Source organism: Amblyomma americanum, chromosome 3 (assembly GCF_052857255.1).
Source record: "Amblyomma americanum isolate KBUSLIRL-KWMA chromosome 3, ASM5285725v1, whole genome shotgun sequence".
Classification (NCBI taxonomy): Eukaryota; Metazoa; Arthropoda; class Arachnida; order Ixodida; family Ixodidae; genus Amblyomma; species Amblyomma americanum.
In genome coordinates, this window is record NC_135499.1 from 112,079,591 (window position 1) to 112,104,495 (window position 24,905).

Here is a 24,905-nt window from a genome sequence, read left to right on the forward strand (position 1 = left end):
CACGGCCACAGAGGCAAAAAGCAGTACTGCAGCTGGTTAAAAATTGCTACATTAGGAAAAAGCCCGTGCAGATCTTCCCTTTTCTCTAGCACACCATCCTCAGGAAGCACACGAAATGCTGTGCTTTGGAGGTGTTGACTGGAAAAAATAACTGCATTTCCTGCTTGCTTTGCAACAAGGCTCTGCATTGTACAAATTGCATGACCCACAACGGCGAGACTCTGGGCGTTACAAGACATTAATAACAAAAATTCCGTCAAAATGAGACTATACATAAAAGCTTTGTACAAACCAAGAGTGCTTGCACACAGTGTGTTTGCCATTGTAAACTATGCAATCAAGGCAAGACTTGCCCGAGTTCTCAAAACACATGCACAAGAAATCAGTCAGTCCATTGTGCTTGCTGTACATTGCAAATTTTTGCAAGTCCACGACTAAAATGTGAGCTAACAGGTATCTCGCTTGGCCAGCACAAATGACGAGCATTCAAAATACGAAGAAAAGAAAGTCTTTAAAACTGCCTAAAATAATTATATTGTCACTTGCATTTACAACACCGCAGTAACTCCACTATGCTTGGAGGAGGCCACAAACAATGGGTTCACATCTTCGTCTCACTGCACGAATTTGGAGTTGAAGCAGCTGCACAATGTGAAGCACTTGCCTGTTCCAGATTTGCGCACAAACTGCTGCACTCACTGAACCATGAACATGCGGGGGAACCTGACAAGGTCACTACGTGAGAAGAGTGTCTCTTTTCCCCCCAATGCCATGTGACTGAGTTCTGCCAAGCAGGTACTAAAAGATAAAGGGGGCGGGGACGGAGAGGCAGGCAGGGACATCTGCATTTTAGTATTGCTGCTTTGGCAGCAGTGCAGTTCACGCCGCAGTAACTGTCGATGGCTGTTTGGGCACACAGATGAGCAGAAGATGAGGCATCCAAATGCATGCACTCGCCGAAGCACCACAAACAGCTGACGTAAAAGCAGTCTTGGCATACGATGAGTAGCCCGACGACTCGCAGGGGAGCACATCGAAGCAGCACAACGGAGGACGACACGGCAGACTACGATGACGCGCTACAACCGCAGCCAAAGGAGCTGCGCTTTTGGCAAGCCGACGTCTCCGCAGTTTCTTGCACACTCAATTAAGTTAAGCCACCATGTCGTTGCCCAAGAAGAGGCTGGAGGCATTCGTGAAGGAGGCTGTGTTGCCGCCTTGTGACAGGAGCTGCCCTGTGAATGGCTCGCTGCCATCTGGCAAAGTGGCGGCTTGTGACGGTGGAGGCAGTGGAGGGGTGCACTTGAATTTTTCTTTTTTTTTTTTGGACTAGACCCGCACTGTCCTCTCCTGGGCAGAAGAGCCTCTTCTCCTGCTGCCGTCATCTGTCGAAAAGCGAAAGGAAGAGAAGCAACAAAGTCGCGATGCAGAAAGCTACAGTAGTTCTACGCAAGCGTAACGTAAGCATAAAATATGAATACATAAGTTTTATATTGATTTCATGTAGCTTAAAGGCATTTAAGAGGGGTCTAAGGAAGACATCAGTACATGAGAGAAGCTAAGAATAAAATAAATACCAGACAAACCTAAACGTATCTGCAAGAAACCCTACTTGTCCTATCAAATTCAAGCTGTTTGTGCAGTATGTCTCATTGGCACCTAGATAATACCACTTGCAGGGCCATGCGCACCATAGAAAAGCGGCAACCACACAGGTTATCTTCATGGAAGCAGTTAAACTCGAATTTTGTTTCAAAGTCAAAAGCATAAGTGGGAGTAAAGCAGACACATGGACCTCTTAAGCGGAGCACTCATGCAGCACGGCCAAGAGCCCCATGCCTTGCCACCCCTGTCCTCGCTTTCCTGTCCAAATGAAAAAAAAAAAAAAAACCGTGCTTCCCACAAACACAAAAGTGTGTGTTTACACATTCCATTACACGCTGCACGACCACAGAAATGAATGCATTTCCAGGGAAGGAAAGGCAAGGAAAGAAAAGTACAGTCGCCAACCAAAAATTCTGGCCCCCAATTTTTCGAACAAACCCGATTACACACCATATAAACGCGTGTAAGGGCCGGACCCGCTTACAGGCCGCAACCTGCTTTCCCGGAAGAAAATTTTAAAAAGGAAAAGAAAACTTTCCATGACGGGAATAGCCTTAGAAATGCATGCGCCGCGGCCTCCGCAATCAGCTCCGACTGCAAGCAATGGTGCGCTTGATCACGGAGGCCGCACACGCGCACAGGAGTTTCCAGGTGCCGCCCCCGATGGCACCTGAGGCCGCAGCTCATCATCATCATCGTAAACTTTTCCCTCCGCCGCGAGGTCCCGCTATCCTAGCGGCATCGATATTACCAGCTCTAGTTTTTTATGGCTGTCAAAGGCACGGGAGTTGTGGCAGCGTATTAGTGCACCATAGTTATGGCTTTCGTGTGCTTCCGCCGAGCGTTGCAATTTTAGCACAATCTTGGCACAAGCACCTTAATAACTACATGGCTGGGAGCTTGCCAGCAAGCGTGCGGCGGGAAGGAAATTCGATGCGGCCGAGAAGTGCGTCCAACAAAGGTGCAACCAAAAGTATGCATTGAGGAACACAAGCTGCAAAAAGCGCACTTTCCGAGGCAAGCCGTGCAAGTTTCCCAAACTGGAAGAGCTGCTCTGATATGTCATGGAAGTGCGGAACTACGGCTATGCGTTGACAGCGGACATGCTGCGCGGCTTCTTGTGGGATGAGCGTGCACCATAGCACAGCACCAGCTCGGAGTCTGAAGAGTTCGCGAGTGACGCTTGAACGTAGAATAAATGCCGCTCATTCTCCGATTGGTGACTTTTAACTTAAAATTTTTTTTTCGCATATCATGCGCATGGGCTGTACCCTGAAAATTGGTCTTCGAATCTGGAAAAAACACGGCCCTTACGTGCGTTTATACAATAATCGGACTTTTTCGTGCCGCCACCACTGGCCTCATCAAGCCATGTATAAGAGATGACCTGAATTTTTGGACCTCTTCATGTTTGCTGTAGCACCGCCACCAATAGTCAAGCTGCCGCATACAGTAAAACCTCGTTAATTCAAAGCTATTGGGACCATGAAAAATGTCCGAAGTGAGCGCAGCAAATAATTCCATTGTGGAAACGCACTACCATATCTTGACAAACATTGAGATTTCCAATAAAGGCCAAACGCCCTAACTCATAGCTCCTACTGATGATGACCCCCTCCTCTACCTTATTAGCAATTAGAAGTTGAAGTTAAAAAATTTTTTTTTCAGCGAAATTAAATTTTTCGAACCACTCGTCTCATCAGACCTTTTCGGGGTCCCTAGAGGGCCTAAAAAATCTGTCGGCGACTGCATTCATGTAAGCGGGCCACACAAACAGACCAGCACAAAAAGCATAAAATAATGCACACCTTGGACCCTGCTGCATTTTGCCAGATGCAGGCAACACAACTGAGCACAAGCCAGTTCAAACAGCGTGGTGGATGCGATGTCAACATACATACAGGCTGTATGCTGGCACCTCAATTTCAGCACACTGTCCTCACATAAAAGACACACACATCTGCGCATGCACAAGCAGACACAAGTACACAACACTCACTTCAAGCAAAACGTCTCAACTTACCGACGACTGACGATGTGCTACATGAGTAGAAAAAAAGAGAATTCACAAGACAGTGTCAAAATTTGTGCCAGGCATGCCAGTCGTCATCAGCCACACAAAACAAAAAGCAGAAAAAAAAGAGAAAGGGCTCTGGCTAAGTGACCCATAGCTCCAGCATCCCTAAATGCTCGGTTCAAGCAAAGGCGCAGACCATGCAGCAGTTAGCAAAGTCCCGCTCATGTGGGGCTAGCTCCCGAGCAAGAAAGCAGCCATATCTCTAATGCACACAGCAACTGTGAATGCTACATCATTTCCTCACAAATTTTTGGCTAAACTCAATCCAGTTCTGATCATTTGAATGCCGAACTATTCCCATGTCTCCAATCCCGCACAAATGAACAGAGGTTGATAAAGACATCCCAAAGACAAGGTACGTCGCCAAAGCCGGACCCTCTTTACTATAGCTGTTTTATTTGAAAGAAATCTTTACTATAATTGAAAAAAAAATGCACAGTTGTCTATGAGAGGTGAAATGGGACCGCAGTTTTATATCCGAGTTTCCGAGTTGACTATGCAATGGATGTACTATTTACATAATAAATGCACCTGCTACTTTTGCTATCGAAATAAACAAATTTTTTTCTACAACGACGCGTCATAAAAGTGGCCCTGTTTTCATTCTGCGAGAAATGTTACTGAGACCATGCTGTCAGGTGGCACTTTGGTGTTGATGAAGTGTGCGTGCGCTCCTGTCACTGGAATAAGTAGTGGTACATCATATGTGCTTTGAAATCGATGCTTTGGACAACAGGCCAGAAATACAGCTGCTCCGCGCCATCAAATAAGTTTTGCGATGCGTGGTACAAGCATGCCAACGATGAGTCATTCTGTTCAGATGTCAGCTAGGACTGTGCTGCCTAGAACAATGCAGCAGTGAGCAAATTTTGCCTCCAAGAACTGTGAGAGCGTTCAAGGATTCACATGCCGAGCACCTAAATGTCACCACAAACATGGCTAAACTAGATAAATGTGCACCGATCTCAGCCTTATAATGTTGCTATTTGGCTAACTGCTTGTACTCTCTCCCGCACAATCCCATTGTTTGAAAAGTAAAAATCAAATGAATACGAGCAACATACATGACATGAGAGTCTATGGAGTGGAATATAATATCACTGAACATCACAAGTGCTTGACTATCTTTCCCTTCTCGCATGGCAGCGCTTATATGGCAAGGAGTAACAGAGCTCAACAGTCGCATGAATACAAAGACAAAGCATTTCTATTGGAACAGGTAATTAATATAGAGTGCCTTATTTCAGTACGTGTTTTGCAAGTATCATTCAAATTACGTTATGCATGAGAATGAAGTCACTGTCTGATAATTACAATGATAAAGAAATTTTCACTCCATCTAAACTACTTGCATAAGCCTATCTACACTTATGCGCAGTTATTTGCACTGTTTCGCAGGAACAAAATTGCAGCTTGCACTCAAGCATGTTGCAAAACTAACTGCAGAACCTCCTAAATTTTGGTGGTGAGCACATAATCCTCCTGTCGCATATCCAAATTGTCAGTTTCAATGAGCAACACTCATGTTTAGAGTCATTCGTGCTGAGTAGCTGGATTAACTTCACTGACACTGGCTGCAGAAAGTAATCTCGCATTTAGTCAGACGAACTCGATCCACTTGGCTGAAACTCTGCTCACTGTACATGTGAAGAGTCAGCTTCCCTGCGAGATAAAAATTCCTGCACAATGCTGGTGTTACCTTGCTTATAGAGAATAGTTCGGAGCAGTGGTGGCATCACCTATCCAAACCAGTTATATGCGCTCATCTGTGGACACTCCTGCCAGGCAGTACACTGCACTTAATCCACCTACTTCTATACCCAAGGACACTACAGAACCAAACCGTGTCCCCTCTCTTCAGGCAGGTCAGTGCGAAAAGTATGTGTGCCTCTGCGTGGGCTTAGAAAATGTTAGCACAGCATCTAAAATATTGTCCCGCACTTTGTCCTGTCTCTATCTAAGGAAGCACCTGTCATGTAAGACAGGCATAGCGGCTTCGACTGAGAAAAACAGAGGAGGAAAGAAAGCGCATGCGTAAGACATCGCTGAAAAAAAGGGCACTTTTTTCCCCTGCGCAGCACCAAGTATCCACAGTGACATTTTCTTTGCGAGGCTAAACGCACCTGGTGGAAGTCACACTAAACTTGCCTGCCTGACGCCCGTATAACTACATCTCTTCAGCGTCAATAGCCAGTGATGCACACATTGGTTAAAAAATTAACTAAAAACAAAATGCAGTTAGTCAAGTGCAACTCAATAAATATATCAGGCCTGTGAGCGTGGTGCAAGGCAAACGCATGCAAGATCCTGTAACAAGGGTTGTGTGCCAGTCCCTTGTTTTCCAACAATCCGTGCTTACTGCACAAAGCACTTGCTGATCTACTTTACTGTGCAAAATTGGAGCATTTTTTTAGGCAGTATATCACTCATCCATTGCAGAGGGCATGTTTTCTTTGGTAGAAAACCCTCAGTAAACTTGGAAACTAACCGCCGCGGTGTGCCTTTCCGCAAGCACTGCTAACTGCCGATCCACATTGGCGGAGTGACGGTGCTGACCCCTGTAGGTTGATCCCGCAGCGAATTGGGAGCACTGAAACAGCTGTTCCAAAATGGTAAGAGCCTGCCTGGCATCCTTCATGGTGCGGCACGGTAGCAATGGAGCCCCCTCCCAAGCGGCTACATCGTGTGTGAGGAAGCTTCACCAGACAAAAAGGCATGTGATAGGTGTGCAGTTTCCATGTAATGGAAGAACAATGTGGATGGAAGTGAGGGAAACATGCAGCGGAGTGAAATAAGTGCCTGAAACAGTGCGCAGCTAGGTTCGGTTGGCTGGCTGATGTGCAGCTGAGAGCCGTTGTCACTGCAGGATGGCGTGAAGCTCAAAAAAGCGAAACTGAAACTAGGCAGTGACGATTCTCAGAGTAAGAGCCACCCGTTTTTCATCAAATGGGGCTAGAGTAGGGCTACTCCGAAGACAGACCGCTGCGCCGGTCATGCCAGGGCACGGCCTCCCTTCGGCAGCCCATTCAGATCGCCAGATTCAAAACTCGCAGCATCCAAATTAGCGAGCATCCGACGTCATGGACTTCAATGAACGTTGGTTGGGCCAGCAGTTCGAATAATTCGGATCTGCGGATTATTGGGAGTTGAATAAAAGAGCTTTTACTGTGTCTCTAAGGGAAGTTTGTTAGGCCTGAACCAATTCTTCGTATATGCGGGTCACCGCATGAATGAGGGATGCATAATCAGGTTTCCACAGCATAATGTTTCTTCTCCCCGGAGGCCACGGCCTTACTAAGAGTCCTTCCTCACAAATGTAATGCCTGTGCGTTCGCTACAGCCAAGTCCTATTTTTGCTGCCATTGTTCTATAGCTATAATGTGCATCACTTTGGCCATAATGCCTTCATTTCTACTAAGAGAGCGTTCATTACAAATTGGTCTATCATAAGTGGGGCAAGTTGCACCTCGCAAGCCGTAGGATCTCAGACACCAATAAACAGAGCCTGTTTCATCATTCATCAAACAGAGCCTTCATCATTAAGATGAAGTTGCAGTGTGAAAAAAAAAAATGCACTAGAAAAGTTGCTACATGCTGACACTTGTTTCAGGTCCCAAGTAGAACCACTACAAGTGCTCCTCACTACTAACAGTGAGCGAGTGAAATGGTAACCAGTGAGGATGCCCTCTTCTTACCATGGCCTGTGCAGGGGAGGAGGTGCCTGGTGTTGGCTGGGCCTCGCGGGGGCACCCTCCTCGCCGCTTCCCTCCTGGGGGGACTCCAGGATGTGGGGCAGCCCCTGCCAGACCAGCCGAGAGTGCGACTCTGGGTCCAGGAGAGTGGGCGTCGGCCCCGTGGCACGCACCGATGTGCCTCGCAGGTGTCGCTGGTGCAGCTTTAGGAAGGAGAAAACATGTGCAAGAAACAAACATGAACAGAAGAATGGAGGAAAAAAAAATTGTGCCACAGAACTGTTGCCAAGAACTGCAATTGGATGCTAGACGCGGCTCTTTGCACCATCGCTGTGGCACAGTTGGTACGCGCGGCTTCTTTTAGACGCAAAAGGTGTCAGTTCACGCCCCCTTGCTCACTTGCTTTCTTATGCTCAGAATTAACTGAAAATTGTCAATTCTTCTGGATGTGTGTTACCTTTGAGGGCAGATACTGAAATGCTACTCAACTAATATCTCTTCTTAGAAACCTGCAAGATAGGCTGCGAGGGGCAATCAGAAGTTGTGCTGCGCCTTTAAGGGCGGACACTGGTCTTTGGGACCAAAAAATGAACCAAAAATTAATTTTTTAAAAATGACATTTTTGGAGCCTATAGGTATTATTCTTCAACTCCACCAGTTTTCTCTCCCAGGAAATCGGTAATTTGACCATAATATTAAATTTAGATCACTGTGTGGGCTCAATTTGTGCAGGAGCAGGCGATTTAACAACATTAAAATTTTGGACACCTGGCTGTCTTAGTACGTGAATATCTGAACGTCTAGGACAGATAGACATGTCATATTGTTTGCTAAGGGAAGCTGAAGGCATAATGTATGCAATAATTGAAGCACAATTGTTCAATCACGCTTCAAGAATTTATAATTTTGCAAAGTTTATCTATGCACGATATTCACATTTTGAATGCTGCTATTCTAAGTGCTGTAAAATTACTAATGAGGGTGAAATGAAAAAACTGCTTTGATTATTGCACTCTTTACTCACCATACTATGTAGCCATGGGTTAAAAATTATTTTTTATTGACCAATTTTTTTTTGTACAGAGGTACTAATAAATGAATAATTAAAATAAATATCCTAGGAACTAACAAATTAATTAAAAAAGCAATTTAATATTTCAAATCAGTATAAAAAACTGAGTAAGGTATTACAGTTTAATTTGGATTGGATTAAAAATAAGGAAAAAAGGTCTAAGACCAGTGTCCCCCCTTAAAAGAACCAAGCTGCACATGTCTGCCAGTGCTCTATTTACTCCCTTGAACTGCTGCAACAGTTTGCAAGAATGCCATTCTTTCTTGATGGCTTTACCCAGCTTAGTTGGCTCCTGCTATGCTTGACAGAAAAGTATTCAGACTCATGTAGTTCTGCAAGTTCAGCAAATTGCAAGGTCCTGTCGAGGAAAAGCCTGTCAGCTTTTCTCAGATAGGGAGCTCAAAAGAAGAGGATCAGCAGAGAGGCAATAGATACCATATTAAATTGAGTGATTTGGGCACCTCTAATTCATTAGCTGGGTTTACAAAAAAAAAAGCTTTCACTTGCAAATTTTAAGCTTCCTGCTGTGTTAGACCACCAGCATGCACGTGGGTGCACGCAAGGCAGGCTTGGAAAGATTGGCGTGGCCGTGTCGCCTAGTGCGGCTGCGGAATGTGCGAGTGGGAAAGGGACGAATTGCAGCTCTTACCTGGCCCGCTCGCGCTGGCTTTCGCTTTCCCAGACGAACAACAGTTGCATGCACACCGGAATCCGAATCTACCGAACAGTTTGCTATTTGGTTTGCCACTAGTCAGATGGGTCGCACATGAGGGCACGATTTTATCGCCTGTATCTCCATTTACCTCTGACTGCTGGCTTCGCAACTGTATAGTGGCGTGTTTATTGCTTTGAACTGCGCATGCGCAGTCATGCCATCCCAGGGGTGGGGACAGCATAACGTGAGGTGCGGCAGGAGTAGGTATGAGTCTCATTTGGAGTCTTTTTTTTTTTCAAAGGGAGAGGGGGTCAACGAGGGGTGCAAGTTGGAGGTGGCAATCTACAGCACATATTGTGTATTATCACATACAGTCAAACCTCGATATATCGAACACGGATATATCGAATCATTGCGTATATCAAACACTTTCTATATCACGTGGAAAATCGCATGCATTTTTAATTTTTTATTTCGAACAGTGCCAGATGTAAAATTGGATATATCGAACTCCGCCGCCCCAGACCAAGTGCGCTGTGTTGACAGGAGGCAAGCTTTCCCGCAACACCCTCGAAGATAGCGGCGGTGTGATGGGCGTTCCCGACTGCTGCATACAATAGCTGCCCACATCGATCGCGCCGAGGGCGCCATCTGAACGTAGCGGCGTACGCACGCGGCGGCTTCGCGTGGCTTGGCTAGTTTGACAACGTCAACGACACATGCGTCTCGGTGCCGCCACTTGTGCTACGCCAGTCGTTATCGTGTGTGGCTTAGGCCTGTCGTGGCGTGGTTGGTGTGATGGCTGCAAACGCGAAGAAGCGGACGTCCCTGACATTTGCTGCGAAATTGGAAGCAATACAGCGCGTTGAAAATGGCGAAAAAAAGTCAAGCGTCGTCGAAGCTTTCAACATTCCAAGGAGCACTTTGAGCACTCTGCTTAAAAACAAGACTGATATAAAGGCCAAGGCAGAAAAAAACCAGCACTCAGGCGCGCGGCGGGTGCGCAAAGCTGCCTTTGAAGACGTCGAGAAAGAGCTTTACAAATGGTTTATCGACGTAAGGGCCCGGAATATTCCTTTATCGGGGCCAATGCTACAACAGAAGGTCAAGAACTTTGCGTTCGTTCTCAACGCCGAGAACTTCAATGCCAGCAGCGGTTGGCTGCAACGTTTTAAGGCCCGCTTTAACATTGTTAGTAAGACAGTCTCAGGGGAAAGTGAGGACGCCAATGAAGGCGAGATCAAGAAGTGGCTTGAACAAGAGTGGCCTCAGGTTCTCGCCAAGTATGAGCCCAATCAGATATTTAATGCTGATGAAATGGGCCTGTTCTGGCAAATGCTTCCACGACAAACGCTCGACACCCACGGAGACAAGTGCCACGGCAGCAAGCAAGGCAAGGCTTGTATCACAGTTCTGTTGGCTGCCAATATGGATGGAAGCACGAAGCTGCGGCCACTTGTTGCAGGCAAGTTCCAAACCTCGAGGTGCGTGTGCAACTGCCCCAGCCTTCCGGTTACATATGCCTGGAACAAGAAATCGTGGATGACTCGGGATATATTCCAAAAATGGTTGAAGGCATGGGACTCTGAGCTGGCGCGTCAAGGCCGGACGGTTTGCCTCATCGTTGACAATTGCACAGCCCAACACACCGATGTCCAGCTGAGCAATACTGAAATTATTTTTTTGCCGCCGAACACGACGTCTAAGCTGCAGCCATTGGACCAGGGCATTATTCGCGCTTTCAAGTCCATTTATCAACGTCGGCTCATCGACATTTTGCTGATAAAGCTGCGGATGGGCCAAGAGCTAAAGATTGACCTTTTGGGTGCCATTCAAATGCTGAAAGCCTCGTGGGACAGCGTCAAGCAGTTTACAATAGTTCACTGCTTACGGCATGCGGGTTTCGTGAGCTGCATTGAAGAAGCTTCCGAGGAAGCAACCGAAGATTTGGCGTTGGACGGCACAGAGGAAGAATGCCAGCTCGAAGAAACCTCGAGCCAGTTGGAGCGCTTTCTCGGTGCTGAGCCGCACAGCATATGCATTGACGACTTCGTTGGCGGTGACGACAGCACCGGAACAGTGGTGGAGTTAACAGATGTGGAGATCACGGCAGAAGTTACTGCTGAGCAGCCAAACGAAGACGCTGCCAAGGTTGATCCCGCAAACGCTGATGTTGCCCCGCTCCCGACTGCAACTGAGGCTGTAGCTGCCTTGGCCCTTGTACGCCGCTACTGCGGCGCAATAGAAGGCACGGGACTATCTCTTGTGGACCGTTTGGACTGTGTTGAGGACGCCGTGGTCAAGCACGCAGTTGCCAATATGAAGCAGGCTACGCTGCTACAGTACTTTCAGCCCACGAAATAAATACTTTGTTTGAAGCTTCAAGTGAGCATCTATTGCGACACGATTCGTTCATTGATTGATTTATGCTAGTTTTTGACGTGTTTTCTACGTGATTTTATATATCGAATTCTGGCTATATCGAACTATTTTGCGATCACCGCGCTGTTCGATATATATCGTGGTTCGACTGTATATATAGAGTTTTTTTTAGGATGCGCTCACAAAATTTTCGGGTAATTTGCGCACCCCCTTTTTCTGAAGCCTTAATTTAAAGAAAAAAGTGCACAAATTACAAATGGTAAATGCAGCTATGTGTACATGTGTCCACAGCAAAGTTTGCAAAGCTCTGGGTAAAGCTTGTGGAGTTTGCTACAACAACTGGAGCGGTGCACGGCGGAGTGCAAGGCCATACACATGACATGGGTAAGAAAGCATTTTAATGCCCTCAGTTCAACGCTATTCAACAGGAGAAGAATGAAGATGCCTTACGGTTGGTATACAAAGTTGCACTTGTGAACAAGGCAGAAAAGAGAAGTTCACCCACCTCGTGCATGTAGAGGGTGCTGAAGCTCATGTTGGCTGCAGTGGATTCCAGGGACACCTCGGCACCCACCACGGACGAACTGTACGGGTCATTGTTGACGCAGATGCTGCAAGGGGGCATGACGAAAGGCAACCGCATTCATGGCTAGGTCATTTACAAAACTAATCAAGGACTGTGGTGACAGTACACATTCTCTGGCTAAAGGAAGACACAGGTATAGCCACAAGACTGTTTGCTTTAGAACTTGTTCACTTCTTCGCGGTTTGTCACGTGCTGTTGGCCGCTTCGCCGCAGAGAAGTGAACAGCCTCGTGGATACACCGTAAAAAGATGCGCAAAATACGAAGTTTTATTCTAGACTTCAGCATGTCAAATTTCCACCTTGCATTATATGCGGATCCAAACAATTTTCGGCCGCAATCCGCAGTTCTGGTTTCGTTACTGTCAAATGCAGTTACCATCACGCTTTGAGTGAAAGGAGGCACTACCTAGCGGTGACGTAGGTTGGCAGTTTTGATTTCGACACGTGGTCACTATGCTGACTTGCCCTCGCGACGCCCAGGACTATCGCACCTCCCATGGTATCGGGACCGCGAAAGCAGTCCTTGGCTGCCTTTAAAAGGAAAGTAATCGTAGCTGCGGAACAGCATCAAGCGCTGCTACATGGTCTGGATGAGGTAGAGAGAGCCTGCCGTTACTGCCGCCAGACACGGGCCTCTCTAGCCACGCTGTGCAGTTGGATGACGGACGCTTAGGCTAGCATTACCGAGGAGCTCAAGGGTTGTAACTTCAAGAAATGCGGGATATAAAATGCACTCGACGGTACCGAAGACGTGTTTTTGTAGAAAGATATCGCTGAAAGGGGCTTTTTGCAAGACAATACACCAAACGGCGACGACATCACTAAAGCACTGACTACGCACTTGCGAAACCTGCGTGCCCACGCGCGCGCATGTATGCAAGCGGTCTGCGCATGCTCATGGCACGGGACACGAGTAGGCGCGATCGCGGTGCCAGATGTGTATCTTCTAGATATATGGCACCCCCGTTACATGAGTGTCGTATCCGGCGTGCCGGCATACACAAATCTGAGTATGTTCGGCTTTTGCGACTTTTGGAACGTTTTCAAGCTGTCAGCCTTAGTCACATTATATGTGGAAGAAAACTTCTTTTCCGTTTTTGCTATCCCCAAATAACACCTCATATTATATGCCAGTCCATATTATATGCAGGCTTTTACGGTAACCCCTAGTGTTATGTGCTGCTAAGCTCTCACAAGCACTTTTGTCCACTCTATTTACTGTCAATAAACCCCCTTTCCGCAGTCGACAGCCGAACCTTGCTATGAAAACATGGCTGCAACCAATTACTAGCGAGATCGTGTTGCAATGTGCTTGTCTCAATGCTTCAAAGAGGAACGCTGAAGCCACAAAGGATGCGTCTTCATCTGGAGCGGGCCAAGAGGCACGTGGCTCGCACATTCAGACTATCCTGTGCCCATTATAGTAAACGACATGGCCTTCACAAACTGCCCCGATGGCCGCCCATGCATGTGCTCATTGGTGATTTGGCTGCCAATAGATCTTACGCTGATTGCAACACAGTCAACCACACATCTCTGTGGCAATTAACAGGCCCACAATCTTTGCACAAGAAATCATTTTAGCTGGGCAAGGCAGTGTGCCTTTTTTCATAAACACTCACATGTGCGCCGCCTTGCTGGGGTATCTGCTTGCTACCGCATTCGCTTTTGCATAGGTGGTTTCGGTGCAGGCTCTAAGCATGACTGCTAACTGTAAACATGTTCAGGAAGTCATTACACAGCAGCCAGCGCAAACTGAGCACAGCCTCTCTCTCGCCTGCCCTCACCGTCCGTCCCCTCCTCCTCCTCCACTTTCCACCTTACGCTTCTGCCTTTCTCTCTTCCACCCCATCTTCCACCTTCGCATTACGCCGCTGTGGCAGGTCCTCCAGCTTTTCATTCTCTCCCAACCTGCCACAGTGACAGTGGCTGTGGTTAAGGCAATCTGCTTCTGATTGCGGGCACCCGGGTTCGAACCAGGCCACGGTGGCCATGTTTCGAAGGAGGTGAAATGCATCGCATCTGTGTGCTATGCGATGTCAGTACATGTTGAAGATCCCAACGTGACCAAAGTTATTCCACAGCTCTCCAATATGGCACACCTTCCTCGTCTCCGCCCTCCCTTCCCTCGTGGCGCAGTTGAGGTGTCCACCTAGAAGTGATACAGTTATGCTACTGCAGCTTTAGTTCCCTCATAACTAAGCTTCATTCTCGCCTAACCTTAATCTTTTTCCATGCCCTTCACTTTGCTACAGATCTGCCAGTTATGCCGACGACAACGTGCAAGCTAAGAACGGGTGCCTGAGAGCTGCACTCTCATAAATCTAACAAAATCTATTTGCTGAAGAATCGGAAATGCATTCAGACAAATTTACTTATGGCAACATGCTAATGCTTAGTGCTTGCGTTGCACACAGCGTTACTGGTGATGGTCGTGTCAGCATAGTGCGGGCTGTGCGCTACCAAGGTGTAAATGCATCCAAACCGATCACAGCGAGACCAAACTGACCCACCTGTTGAGCAGACTGGTGTGGTTGGGCGTAGCGAGGGGTCCCTCAGCTCGCGAGATGCCACCGCGGATGCGCTCGCCAGCTGCCGCTCCCTGTGCAGCCGCAGTCGTTGAGCCCAAGTCACTGCGCACCATGAGGCGCGATGCTGCCAGACCTGCGCCGATCTCACCACCCAGGGCCCCGTTGTTCCGAAGCACACTTGACACCAGTTCCGAGTACTGCACAGAGGTGGGAGGCACGACATCAAGGCACATGAGAGATAACTACATGGCACGCTCTGTCACCAGGTATGCTGATCGACAATGGTCCAAGCTGGAAGTGTATTGCAAAACTGACATTTCTGGACATTCAACGTGCACCTCCATTGTATAGTCACAAAATATGTTATACAGTCTTTGCGTTGTACAATAACTAAGCTCGTATTGTATTTCCTTGCAATTTGGTTCGACTCAGGTTATGAATGCATAGACTATCCTGGCTTCCTAAATGTGTGATGCTATGTACAATGTATGTGTGATGCTATGTATAATGTAATTTTTTACATTGTTTACACACTCGCACAGATGTATATAATGTACATCATGTGCGGGTTTTGCAACACTCCCTTATAAAAATAACTGGTTTTTGGGGAAGGAAATGGGGGGTATATTAAGGGAATGGATAAAGGAGGGAGTGAAAGAAGAAAGGAAGAAAGAGGTGCCGTAGTGGAGGGCTCCGGAATAATTTCGACCACCTGGGGATCTTTAATGTGCACTGACATCGCACAGCACAAGGGCGCCCTGGCGTTTTGCCTCCATAAAAACGCAGCCGCCGCGGTCAGGTTCGAACCCGGGAGCTGCGGATCAGTAGCCGAGCGCCCTAACCACTGAGCCACCGCGGCGGGTGCCTTTTAAAGTGCTAAAGGAGCTCATACCACAGAAGAAGAAAATCCTTATTCCAATGCTCGACTATTGCAAAAAAAAAAAAACTATGCTAAAAACCGAGACCAATGCATACACTGACGTTACTTAAAAGGCAATGCTTCCGATGCACACCCCACAACGCAGCGAAGCAAGGACTCCAATAGATTAACACACGCAGTCTCCCACAGAGCAGCAGCCCCCATCACCGCTGTGCCATCACTACTCAGAGTGTTGAGCTCCCCAGTACGTGTCCATTTGCCCTTCTCTGCTTTCCCTACTCCACACAACTCTTTTAGCGCCTTCTCTTTCTCAACGATCACACATGCATCCACAATTAAAACGCACTAAAACTGGCATTTGGCACAGGATAGCCTTAGTTGCTTATGTGCCATATAACAGAACACAATATCTTTCTCAATGACCCGTACCACCTTCTTTCCATATCCACAGCTACCTTCTCTTTTCCGCTTGCTCACTGCGTGTGTTGCCCCGAAATCATCGAAAACCTGGCTTCTCCTACTAGCTCGAAAGCCTGGTGACGAAGGTTTCTTTAGCTGCTTTGAACAGCTCGGAGAAAAAACAGTTCACATAATGTACAGTCGCCGATCAATTTTTTGGACTCGAAGGGACCCGAAAAATCGTCCGAATAATCAAACAGTCCGAAAAAATCGAGAAGTACAAATAAAATCACATTATTAAGATGAAATTGGCTTAAAAATGTCACTGATTTTACCTTGTGGAAAATTTCTCTTGCTGGCAACGATTTGCGCCTGTATTTGCGCCAAAGTTGTGCTTTCACAGTACACGCTAGACTGCAAGGTCACCGCGTTTAGTTGGAATACTTCCCACGCTTCTCTGACGGACCCGGCGGGGCCATTTTGTCCACAACCCGAGTGTGCACAACACCGTTCGTTAAACACACGCAGCAAGATAAAGCACTTTTCTTTCAAAGTGGCGGAACCGCCGGACGCAATCACAAAACGGCGAACGGATGTAACTTTGTGAAGACTGAGCGCCACTCGGTCGACGCGGTCAGAGAAACCCAAGTGAAGAAACGGCGATTGGCGAACATATGAGACCCGCCGCGGTGGTTCGGTGGTTAGGGCGAGGCTCGGCTACTGATCTGGAGTACCCGCGTTGGAACCCGACCATGGTGGCCGCGTTTCGATGGAGGCAAAACGCAATGGTGCCTGTGTGCTGTGCGATGTCAGTGCACGTTAAAGATCCCCAGGTGGTCAAAATTATTCCAGAGTCCTCCACTACGGCACCTCTCTCTTCCTTTCTTCTCTCAGTCCCTCCTTTATCCTTTCCCGCCGAGATGAGAGATAGCTCCTGCACAATTTGCTTCCCCCAAAAACCAATTTTCAACGTATGGGCGGTATGGGACAAGCGATAACTGCCCGCGACAACGTCGGCGACAAAAGCAAGTTGACGGTGATGACAATCGGGCTGCCATCTCGAAGTGTCAGAGAGCGCAGGGACCTCTACTGGCAACAATGAGGTACCGAAAGTATGTCAAGCCAATCCAACTGCAGCGTAAATCCACCTCAATCCAAGATGGCTCCTTTTGCGCCGGCGAAAAGCCGATAAGATGGACAATTCTGGCCTGCAGGAGACAAATTAGTCCGAAAAATTGAACTTTCAGACTTTTGAAGTTCGAAATATCCATCGCGAATATGTATGTATGCGCTTCTATGGGGTGATTGACGGTGCCTCATCGAGGTCTGAAATATCCTACAAAGCAATTTATTGGAGTCTGAATTACCTGTCGGCTACTGTATATGCATACTTTGGCACTGAATACAGCATAACCCCCACAGACACATTTGCCGTAAGACAGCGGAAAGAAAACTTGCCAGCCGAAAAATGCAGTACCCAAGAAGTGCGCATGACACAAACAAAAACAAAAATGCGCATTGTTCTCTGCCATTTCTTTTTGAACTTTTAGTAAGGGCAGCATGCTTCTCTGGAATTTGGAAGTTTTTGTGGCTCTGGCCATCGTTCCCATGCACAAACTGTCCTAAACACCGTGCAATTGCCTCAGTCTCAGATGCCAGAGCAGATGTTGGCGGAAAGTGGCCAACAGTGAAAAAGGGGGCACAGGTACCATAAAAACCGGATTATAGGTCGAACTTTTTCTCAGAAAACCATAGTGAAAAGTCGACCCCCGTCTTTTATACCGGTCATTGGCGGAAAAACTACGGAAGTCTTGCAACAATGGGCGGCTGAACTCAACAGCGTCCCTTCATCACCATCGCCATCAGCAGCAGTGCCGCCATTTTGCGTTTCCGTAGTTGCAAACATGGTTGCAAAGCTGTTTCGGTTAGAGGCTGCTTTTTCATTTTGTTTCAAAATGAGCGGAAGCCGACGGCAATTCACCGCGGTGCCGTCGCCTTTAAGAAAAACGCGATTGAGTACGTGGAAGCCCACGGCAACCTGGCGGCACAGCGCGAATTTGGAGTATCCGGAAAGAGCATTCAGTACTGGCGGAGGCACAAGCTGCGCATTACAACTTGCAGCAACCAGAAGAAAACATTTCGTGGGCGGACCGACCGCAGCATATCCAGAATTAGAAGGAAAGGTTGCGCTGTGCTGCGTGCAAGATCGCTGCCTGTGACTGCTGAATACATCCCCGTGAAAGCGGTAGAGATCGCGCTTGCCTCTAGACTCATCGAGGGCGCAATTCAAGGGCGTGCTATTCTGAATGCGGCGATTCGTGAAGAGGAAGGGCTTTGCTTTACGGCGCCGTACTTCTGTGTTCCAGAAACAAACACGCGGGTCGATGGGCGCACGATACTGTTAAAAAATTGGCCGGGTGTACATACGAGCAGCATTTAAATGAAAATAAGTACTGTCATCATTTTGCAACCTGTCAAGTCGCATTTGTTTCAAGGTAAGGGTATCTTTCGGTACTTTTTGCATTGAAAAAGATTTTTTTCATTTTTAGAATTGGTTAGTTGGGGGGTCGACCTATATTCCAGTCCGACTTATAGTCCGGTTTTTACGGTACGTGCTTCTGTGCAGTGCTTGCAGCAGCTGCTTCGATGCTACACAATCCTGATCTAGTGAAACGCACAAATCAGTTTATAAGCTGCAGGTGACAAGACAAACGCGAGTGACAGGAACAAGCTTCAGTAATAACTGAAGAAAGTGCAACTTGTATAGTGTGACCCGCGCGGCATAGTTTCGTTTTTGCACCTGCCGTTGTTTGAACTCGTGCTACAACAGCAATGGAACTGCCCCAACAAGATTCAGCTGCCTGTAAGTGTGCTTGGCGTCTATTGGCTGCAACACGCTAGAAGCCATTGGCGGCCGAGTGCAGCTTTGGCTGGCCTGACTGCATCATTCGGGGCGTGCAAAGCGTGAGCTGTCAAAATGCCACACAGTGTAAGGCAGCAGCAGCACCAGGGGCCATTTGCGATGTAGCATGCGAGAACGCTGCCACAGTTGAGACGTTACAGCTGAGTGTATTGCATGGGTATCAATAGGAGCCTAGACGGGAGTGGCTCACAAAAACCTAACTGCCTGGAATACGCATCACAAGGGGACATAACAGCAGGGTTCTACTGTATAACGCAAGCTGCGTTTGGAAGCAATTCTTTGATGTCTCCCGTGGAACGCGGCAGATTCGTTGTTCTCCGGTAGAGATTTAAAACCTTCTGGCGCAGAAAGCTAGGGGCCTTATACATTGGACACAATAACACTTAAAACTCTTTTTGCAATTCAACAACTTACCCCAACGTTGATGCCCGACAGCGAGTTCAGAGAGTTGAACAGGACATTGTCCTCTTGACAAAGGGTCGGCAGACGTGCAGCTTCGGAGCACACTGCACAAGCAAAAGGAATGCGAGACTGTGCAAGAGGTTGCAGGGCTGAGCTCCCTTTGGGAACACAATAAGGCTGAACAGACAAAACAGGAGCACAGAGGAAACAGGCATGACAAACAAAAGCACTGTTTCTTTGTCTGTGCACCTGTCTAAGTAGTTTACAGCCAAATCCTATTTGGGCTATGTACCAGCTAGCCTAGCAATGAGTGCTACTTCAATGCATTTGGAAAAGGACTCCAGCCTTACCTCCCCAATGTGACTGCACGGTTAGCATGATATTAGTCTCATCAGTGCGAGTTTGGAAAAGAGTTCAGCCATGATAATCATGCAAATTTTGTTCTGCGATGTGTAGATAGCTGCCCACACAAGTGCATAAAGAGTCTTCCCACAACCATTGTACAATTCGAATTAAAATTAAGATAAAATTTGAGTCACAGAAACTACACTACAATGTAATCCACTTATAATGATACCAGGCATAACAATATACTGCCTATAATGATGAAATCCTTTAGACTTACCAATTCTCCCATTGCCCCTATGCAAAAATAAACCGTACATAACTATACAATTATCGGCGAAATAACGGATACAACGATAAAATGCTGGCCGCCCGAATGATGTTTACCACCAAAATTTGTCTGAAAGTTTGATAGAAAAAAAAATTTTTTGAAGCGAATGACGTAAAAACAGTGAACAAACTGGTGTGACGAAATCTGAGAGGAAGGAGCTTGCTTGGCCGCTGCCGCGCAATGCTGTCTCGCACGAACAAATTGCCGCCCGAGATGGACGAGAATTTACTTTAATTAAAGCATTCCCTTTCCCTTTTCTTGCACGTTCCCCTTCCCCCATTTCACACTGTATGCAGCACAGTCCTTAGCAGCGCACCAAGATGCTGTGCACCAATAACATCGCGGTGTATTCATCTTCTGACGGGAGTTTCGGAGGGTGTGGGGTGGCTTACTCCGCGAACTTGGCAGAGCGCCAAGACGTTGCGCTCTCGACAGAAGCACTCTTGGTGGTGGCTACATGCATGGGGTAATACCTACATGAATGGAGGAATAGATGGGTGTGTTCTTTCTGCTTTTTTTTCCAGTCCACATATAATGATAATCAAGTTATATTGATTGGATTTTCCGGCTTTCTCAATATCGTTATAAGTGGTTATAAGTGGAATTTTTCAATGCCTATCTATGGTGTCAGACGCTCGCTAATTCGGAGGCTATGGGATCTCAGACCCATCAATTCAAGGCCAACGTCCTGGTATGACAGGCTCGCCAAGAGACAGTCCCCCCCCCCCCCCCCCCGAGTTCCATGCCAGTCACTCGTGCCCAGACAACCCCACCTCCATGAACCGTCAGACTGCTTAGCTTCGGTTTCGCTTTTGCACTTAAGCCCAGGCTGCAGCAATGGTGGCTCAACCAGACAGCTTCAGCCAGCCAATTTAATCCAGCCAAGCACAGTTCCGGACACGCTCACTGGCTGGCATGTTGCAGGAGTTTCCCCCCTACTTTCTCATTGCTTCAGCTCTTCCTTTGTGCCAGAACAGCGCATTATGGCAGCTGGCTCTGAATTATGTAGGCACTGAAAACGGGTGTATTTTGATGCACCCTCGCAAGTTCCTGCACCATGGCGGCACTATCAGACAATTTCTCAAAAACTATGCGTGTCCTGTACTCCACACTTCACTTGTCAGTGGACAAGAAGCTCACCAATTAGAATTAGACGAAATGGAAAAATCAATATTTTTATCAGTTTTCAGCTCCAAAGACACGTGTCCTCCCTTAATATCTTTCATGTTGCCGTGAAGTGGGGTGTAAAAGTTCAAATTTACGAGTTCATTGCAGCTAATGAATAGTTTTTCAGACCTATACCACACAAGTATAAATGGCCATCAGCTGAACAGTTGATGGCCCAAGGGTAATTATGCATGGCAAGTGCCTTCAAGATACCACTGTGTGCACCTGACATCCCACTTGCAAGCACTCATCACTCATCTCTGTCCTGTCGTTTGCGCTGTAGTTATGGATCATCGTAAACACCAACTCGCCCAACAAATGCTTTTGTCATCACATCAAGTTCAGGTGCACTCAGCAGCCAAGTAATGATTATGAAAGCAAGAGAGATTGAGAGGAAGAAAAATAATCAGAACAAATAAAAGGTGTCAGAAAGAGTGCACCACTGACCGCGGTCCTTGAGGTTGCTGATGAAGGCAGTGGACCCCTCGGGTGGTACCCAATTGGGATTGGTGAGCTGGAGAATGATGAATAAACAATGCACCAGTGTCAGCAATGGGATTCTATACCAACCCAAGCTGAGTGGAATTGACAAAGAATAAAGAACAAAGAAGCCATGCGACAACCTTGCCAGCATGCACTATCAGCAACAAATGAAACGCAAACAAGAAAACTGAGGTGGCAACACAAAAACACGAACGTATCTCCTGGAGAGGAAATGCAAGCGAGGTTGATTAACAGTTCTGAAGAAGAGTCCTTACGCTCTGTAAGTGATATTGAAATGCGCTAGTATTACGCTTCCCCTGGCTCAAATCTTATTTTGCTGTTCGTGTCTCAGTTGTCTTGTTCGCGTTTCATTTTTTGCTGATAGTCCATCACTGTCTCCTGTGTCCCAGTTCCCCGAACATCACTCTTTGAAAAGCATGTGCGAAGTGAAGACATGGCAGGGGTAACATTATCACGTGTTCTCTAAGGAGAAAGTCAAACAAGAGATGTGGGCAAAATGACTCCTGGCACTCAAGTTGTGCCACTCACGAATGACCTCTGCCTAAACAGGGTTCAGCTACAAGCAAATGATGCATTCCTCGTTTTCCATTTTCTTGTCTTCAACTGCTCGGTCAGTTTTTCCCCCTCAATGTGCTTCAACCAGCAGGGCCTCATTTCTGTCAGCATATCATATGGGATACCTTTTTTCAGTAACAGCGCAACACCTCCCTCAACTCAACATCTCCCTACATTGCCCAATCGAGCCTCTCGCACGGGCCTTTCTTAATCTATGCGAAAGGTGGTGCCCAGGTGGAAGTGACGTTGTAACGGGTGATCAAATGGAACCACGAACAAATTAATTGAGTGTTAGAATTTACATCGCTGTGCCAAGACAGTGACCGCTGACACACACATTTCAATACCTCAGTCCATACCTCCTTGCCGGCTTGGTTACACACACGTAACAGAGCGCAAACACTTTTGGCTGGCACAGGCAAATGCACCCTATGAATATTTTCCATGCGAGCTGTTGGCTGTTGACCAAGGTCAAGTCGAAGAGGCACAGCCACGTGATGAGGACCCACCGTGAAGTGCATAAGGGACAATTCCGTCTTGCCGTGCTGGGCCTGCTGGTGCTCGGGCTGCTCCTCTGGGACCATCCTGCTTTGATGGTCCTCGTCATCCCCGCCATCGCCAGGCCGCCACTGCGCAGGACCAAGGAAGAGGACAGGCCACATTTATCAACTCTGACGCACAGATTGCAAGGTGTATTTGTGTACACGACCTTCACATAGCGGCGTACCAAGCGCGAGACTTCCCCAAGCTGAATGAAAACGATGGCATGATGACAGCTACTAAGCCTGGACCGTTGAAGAGTGCATAAGGTACTATAACTTTACAGCAGTGTCTGTTTGGTGCATGATTCTTGGTCTTGCGTTATCGTTGGCACAACACAAAGGAGAAAAGAGGAGGAAAGAGTGGCACCGCAAGCCGAGCCATGGATTGTGGTGCCCTCTGTATGCAGCTATGTGAACTAGTTCCTGCACCATTCGTGCATCCAGCCCCGCATTGCACGAGCGCAGTAACCTGCGGGCAGCTTTTGTTTTCTATGATGACAATATGCAAAGTCAACCGCTTGCACAAGCAATGTTCGATTGCTGATGCATGTAAGAAAGAGCCAAAATGAATTACAGTATAATCTCAATGACATGACACTATAAATACTAGTGTCATCCAAAACGAGCAAAATCTCTTTGCTGAAGCACAGGAAATGCAGCCATACACATCTGTTTACGACTAACCGGATTTATTTTTGGCCCCAGAGCCACAGCTGACTACTCGCGATCACGGTGTCGGCGGTGTATTGGCCGTGCTGAGTGCTCGAGGATGCGGTCGTGACTCATGCATTTATATTAATCCGTAGTGGCACTGAAGAATGTTTGGAAAGTGTACACCCGTATAGTCTATTCACTCAGACATCTAGTCACTAAGCAACAGTGTTGACTATTCTTCCCTGTTCTTCAATTTTGATGCGCTAAATCTGCATGACATTGTACACAATGAACTCCGGCCGGGGAATTTTATAAATTTTAATCATCCCAAAATTCATATGAACCGCATACGTAACATCAGGATTGACACTGCAAGGAGAAAAGTCACTAGCCAAGCCACCAGGCACAAAAATGAAAGTAAACAGTGCTTGAAGAGTGAACTAGAAACTAGAATGCAAGCCAAATAAGAATATCTAAGGTATTCATGATTTTGTCAAAAGTTTTTTTGTTCTGGCAATACTGCAATTTAGCACCAGGACACCTTATCAAACACTGCGGAATGTTTCGCATGCCGCGCTGCCTTGTCAAAACCAACGCGACATACATCTGCGCATCAGCACTTTTTCAATCTCTGCACGACACGTGTCGTCTGCGCCAGTGCAAACCTTTTCAAACGCCATGCTATTGATGCCGGAAGCACTCCGGGGCTACTAACATCATCAGCGCACATGTTAGTTTACAAACGTCAAAAGCGTACATAAACGTTGCCGTATTTTTTTCTCTAATTTCACTCTGCCACTGGTGTAGCTGGAGCATCTTAGAACTTTCTTGTAACATAATGTGCCTAGAAAATTCGTTGTAATCAAGGGCTTCTCTCTGGCTTTCCAATGTTGAAAGTTGGCAGTTGTGCTAGACACAAACGAATACTGACAACCACTAAAAAAAAAACTAAAACGGAAACTAAAACTACAGTAAAACCTCGTTAATTCGAACTCGAGGGGGACCGGAAAATTGTTCGAATTAACCGGAGTTTGAATTAACGAGCGGGCGCTAAAAAAAGCGGCCATCACGCCCGGCAGCATGGGCCGAAGCTAAAACAGGCATATCTGAGATCGTTATCTCTTACTAAGCGCTACTACACATTTGCGGCGGGCGATTGCGCGAATTAAAATCATAGAGCCCGAATGTCGAAGGAAATAAAGTTAATTTGTTTATGCGGTTGGAGCTAACATCAAAATGCATTCGCGTAAGCAGCAAGCTTAATGATTAAATATGACACTATGCTTCAAAAACATGCTTATTAACAGCAGATTGGCAAAGCATATCAAAGAGAAAAATAATCGGTGATGCGCATTTGTTTTCGTTTTCTTTGCCGTGACTCGACAAGCATCGCCTGCAACTTGCCCAACAGCTCCAACGCAGCGTCCGAATTATCATCGGCGGAGAAGTAGCGCGCAGCCAGATCGAGTGCTGACGCTGTTTCACATGCACTCGGGGGTGGCAATGGATCGTCGCCTCCGTCGGACTCGTCGTCGCTGTCAGCTGTGCTCGCCGCGCCGGAGTTGTGCGGTATCTGGTCACCGCAGGCCGCTTCAATAATCTC

The 24,905-nt window shown here is 47.1% G+C and overlaps 1 protein-coding gene across 2 annotated transcripts in view; it reads right to left on the bottom strand.

Moving 5' to 3' along the window:
* Positions 1-492: 492 nt before the first annotated feature.
* Positions 493-24,905, bottom strand: part of Atg9 (autophagy-related protein 9) — a 55,966-nt gene continuing 31,553 nt past the window's right edge. Inside the window, exons 13-20 of one of the 2 annotated variants that reach the window (XM_077657714.1) lie at positions 22,616-22,735; positions 21,495-21,561; positions 19,217-19,308; positions 14,583-14,797; positions 11,989-12,094; positions 7,378-7,577; positions 3,629-3,645; positions 493-1,385 (exon numbers count right to left, since the gene is read on the bottom strand). In XM_077657714.1, the coding sequence (XP_077513840.1) occupies positions 1,330-1,385; positions 3,629-3,645; positions 7,378-7,577; positions 11,989-12,094; positions 14,583-14,797; positions 19,217-19,308; positions 21,495-21,561; positions 22,616-22,735 (873 nt within the window). In that variant the 3' untranslated portion in view covers positions 493-1,329. The remainder of the gene's footprint in view (positions 1,386-3,628; positions 3,646-7,377; positions 7,578-11,988; positions 12,095-14,582; positions 14,798-19,216; positions 19,309-21,494; positions 21,562-22,615; positions 22,736-24,905) is intronic. The other variant, XM_077657715.1, reaches the window with a different exon arrangement.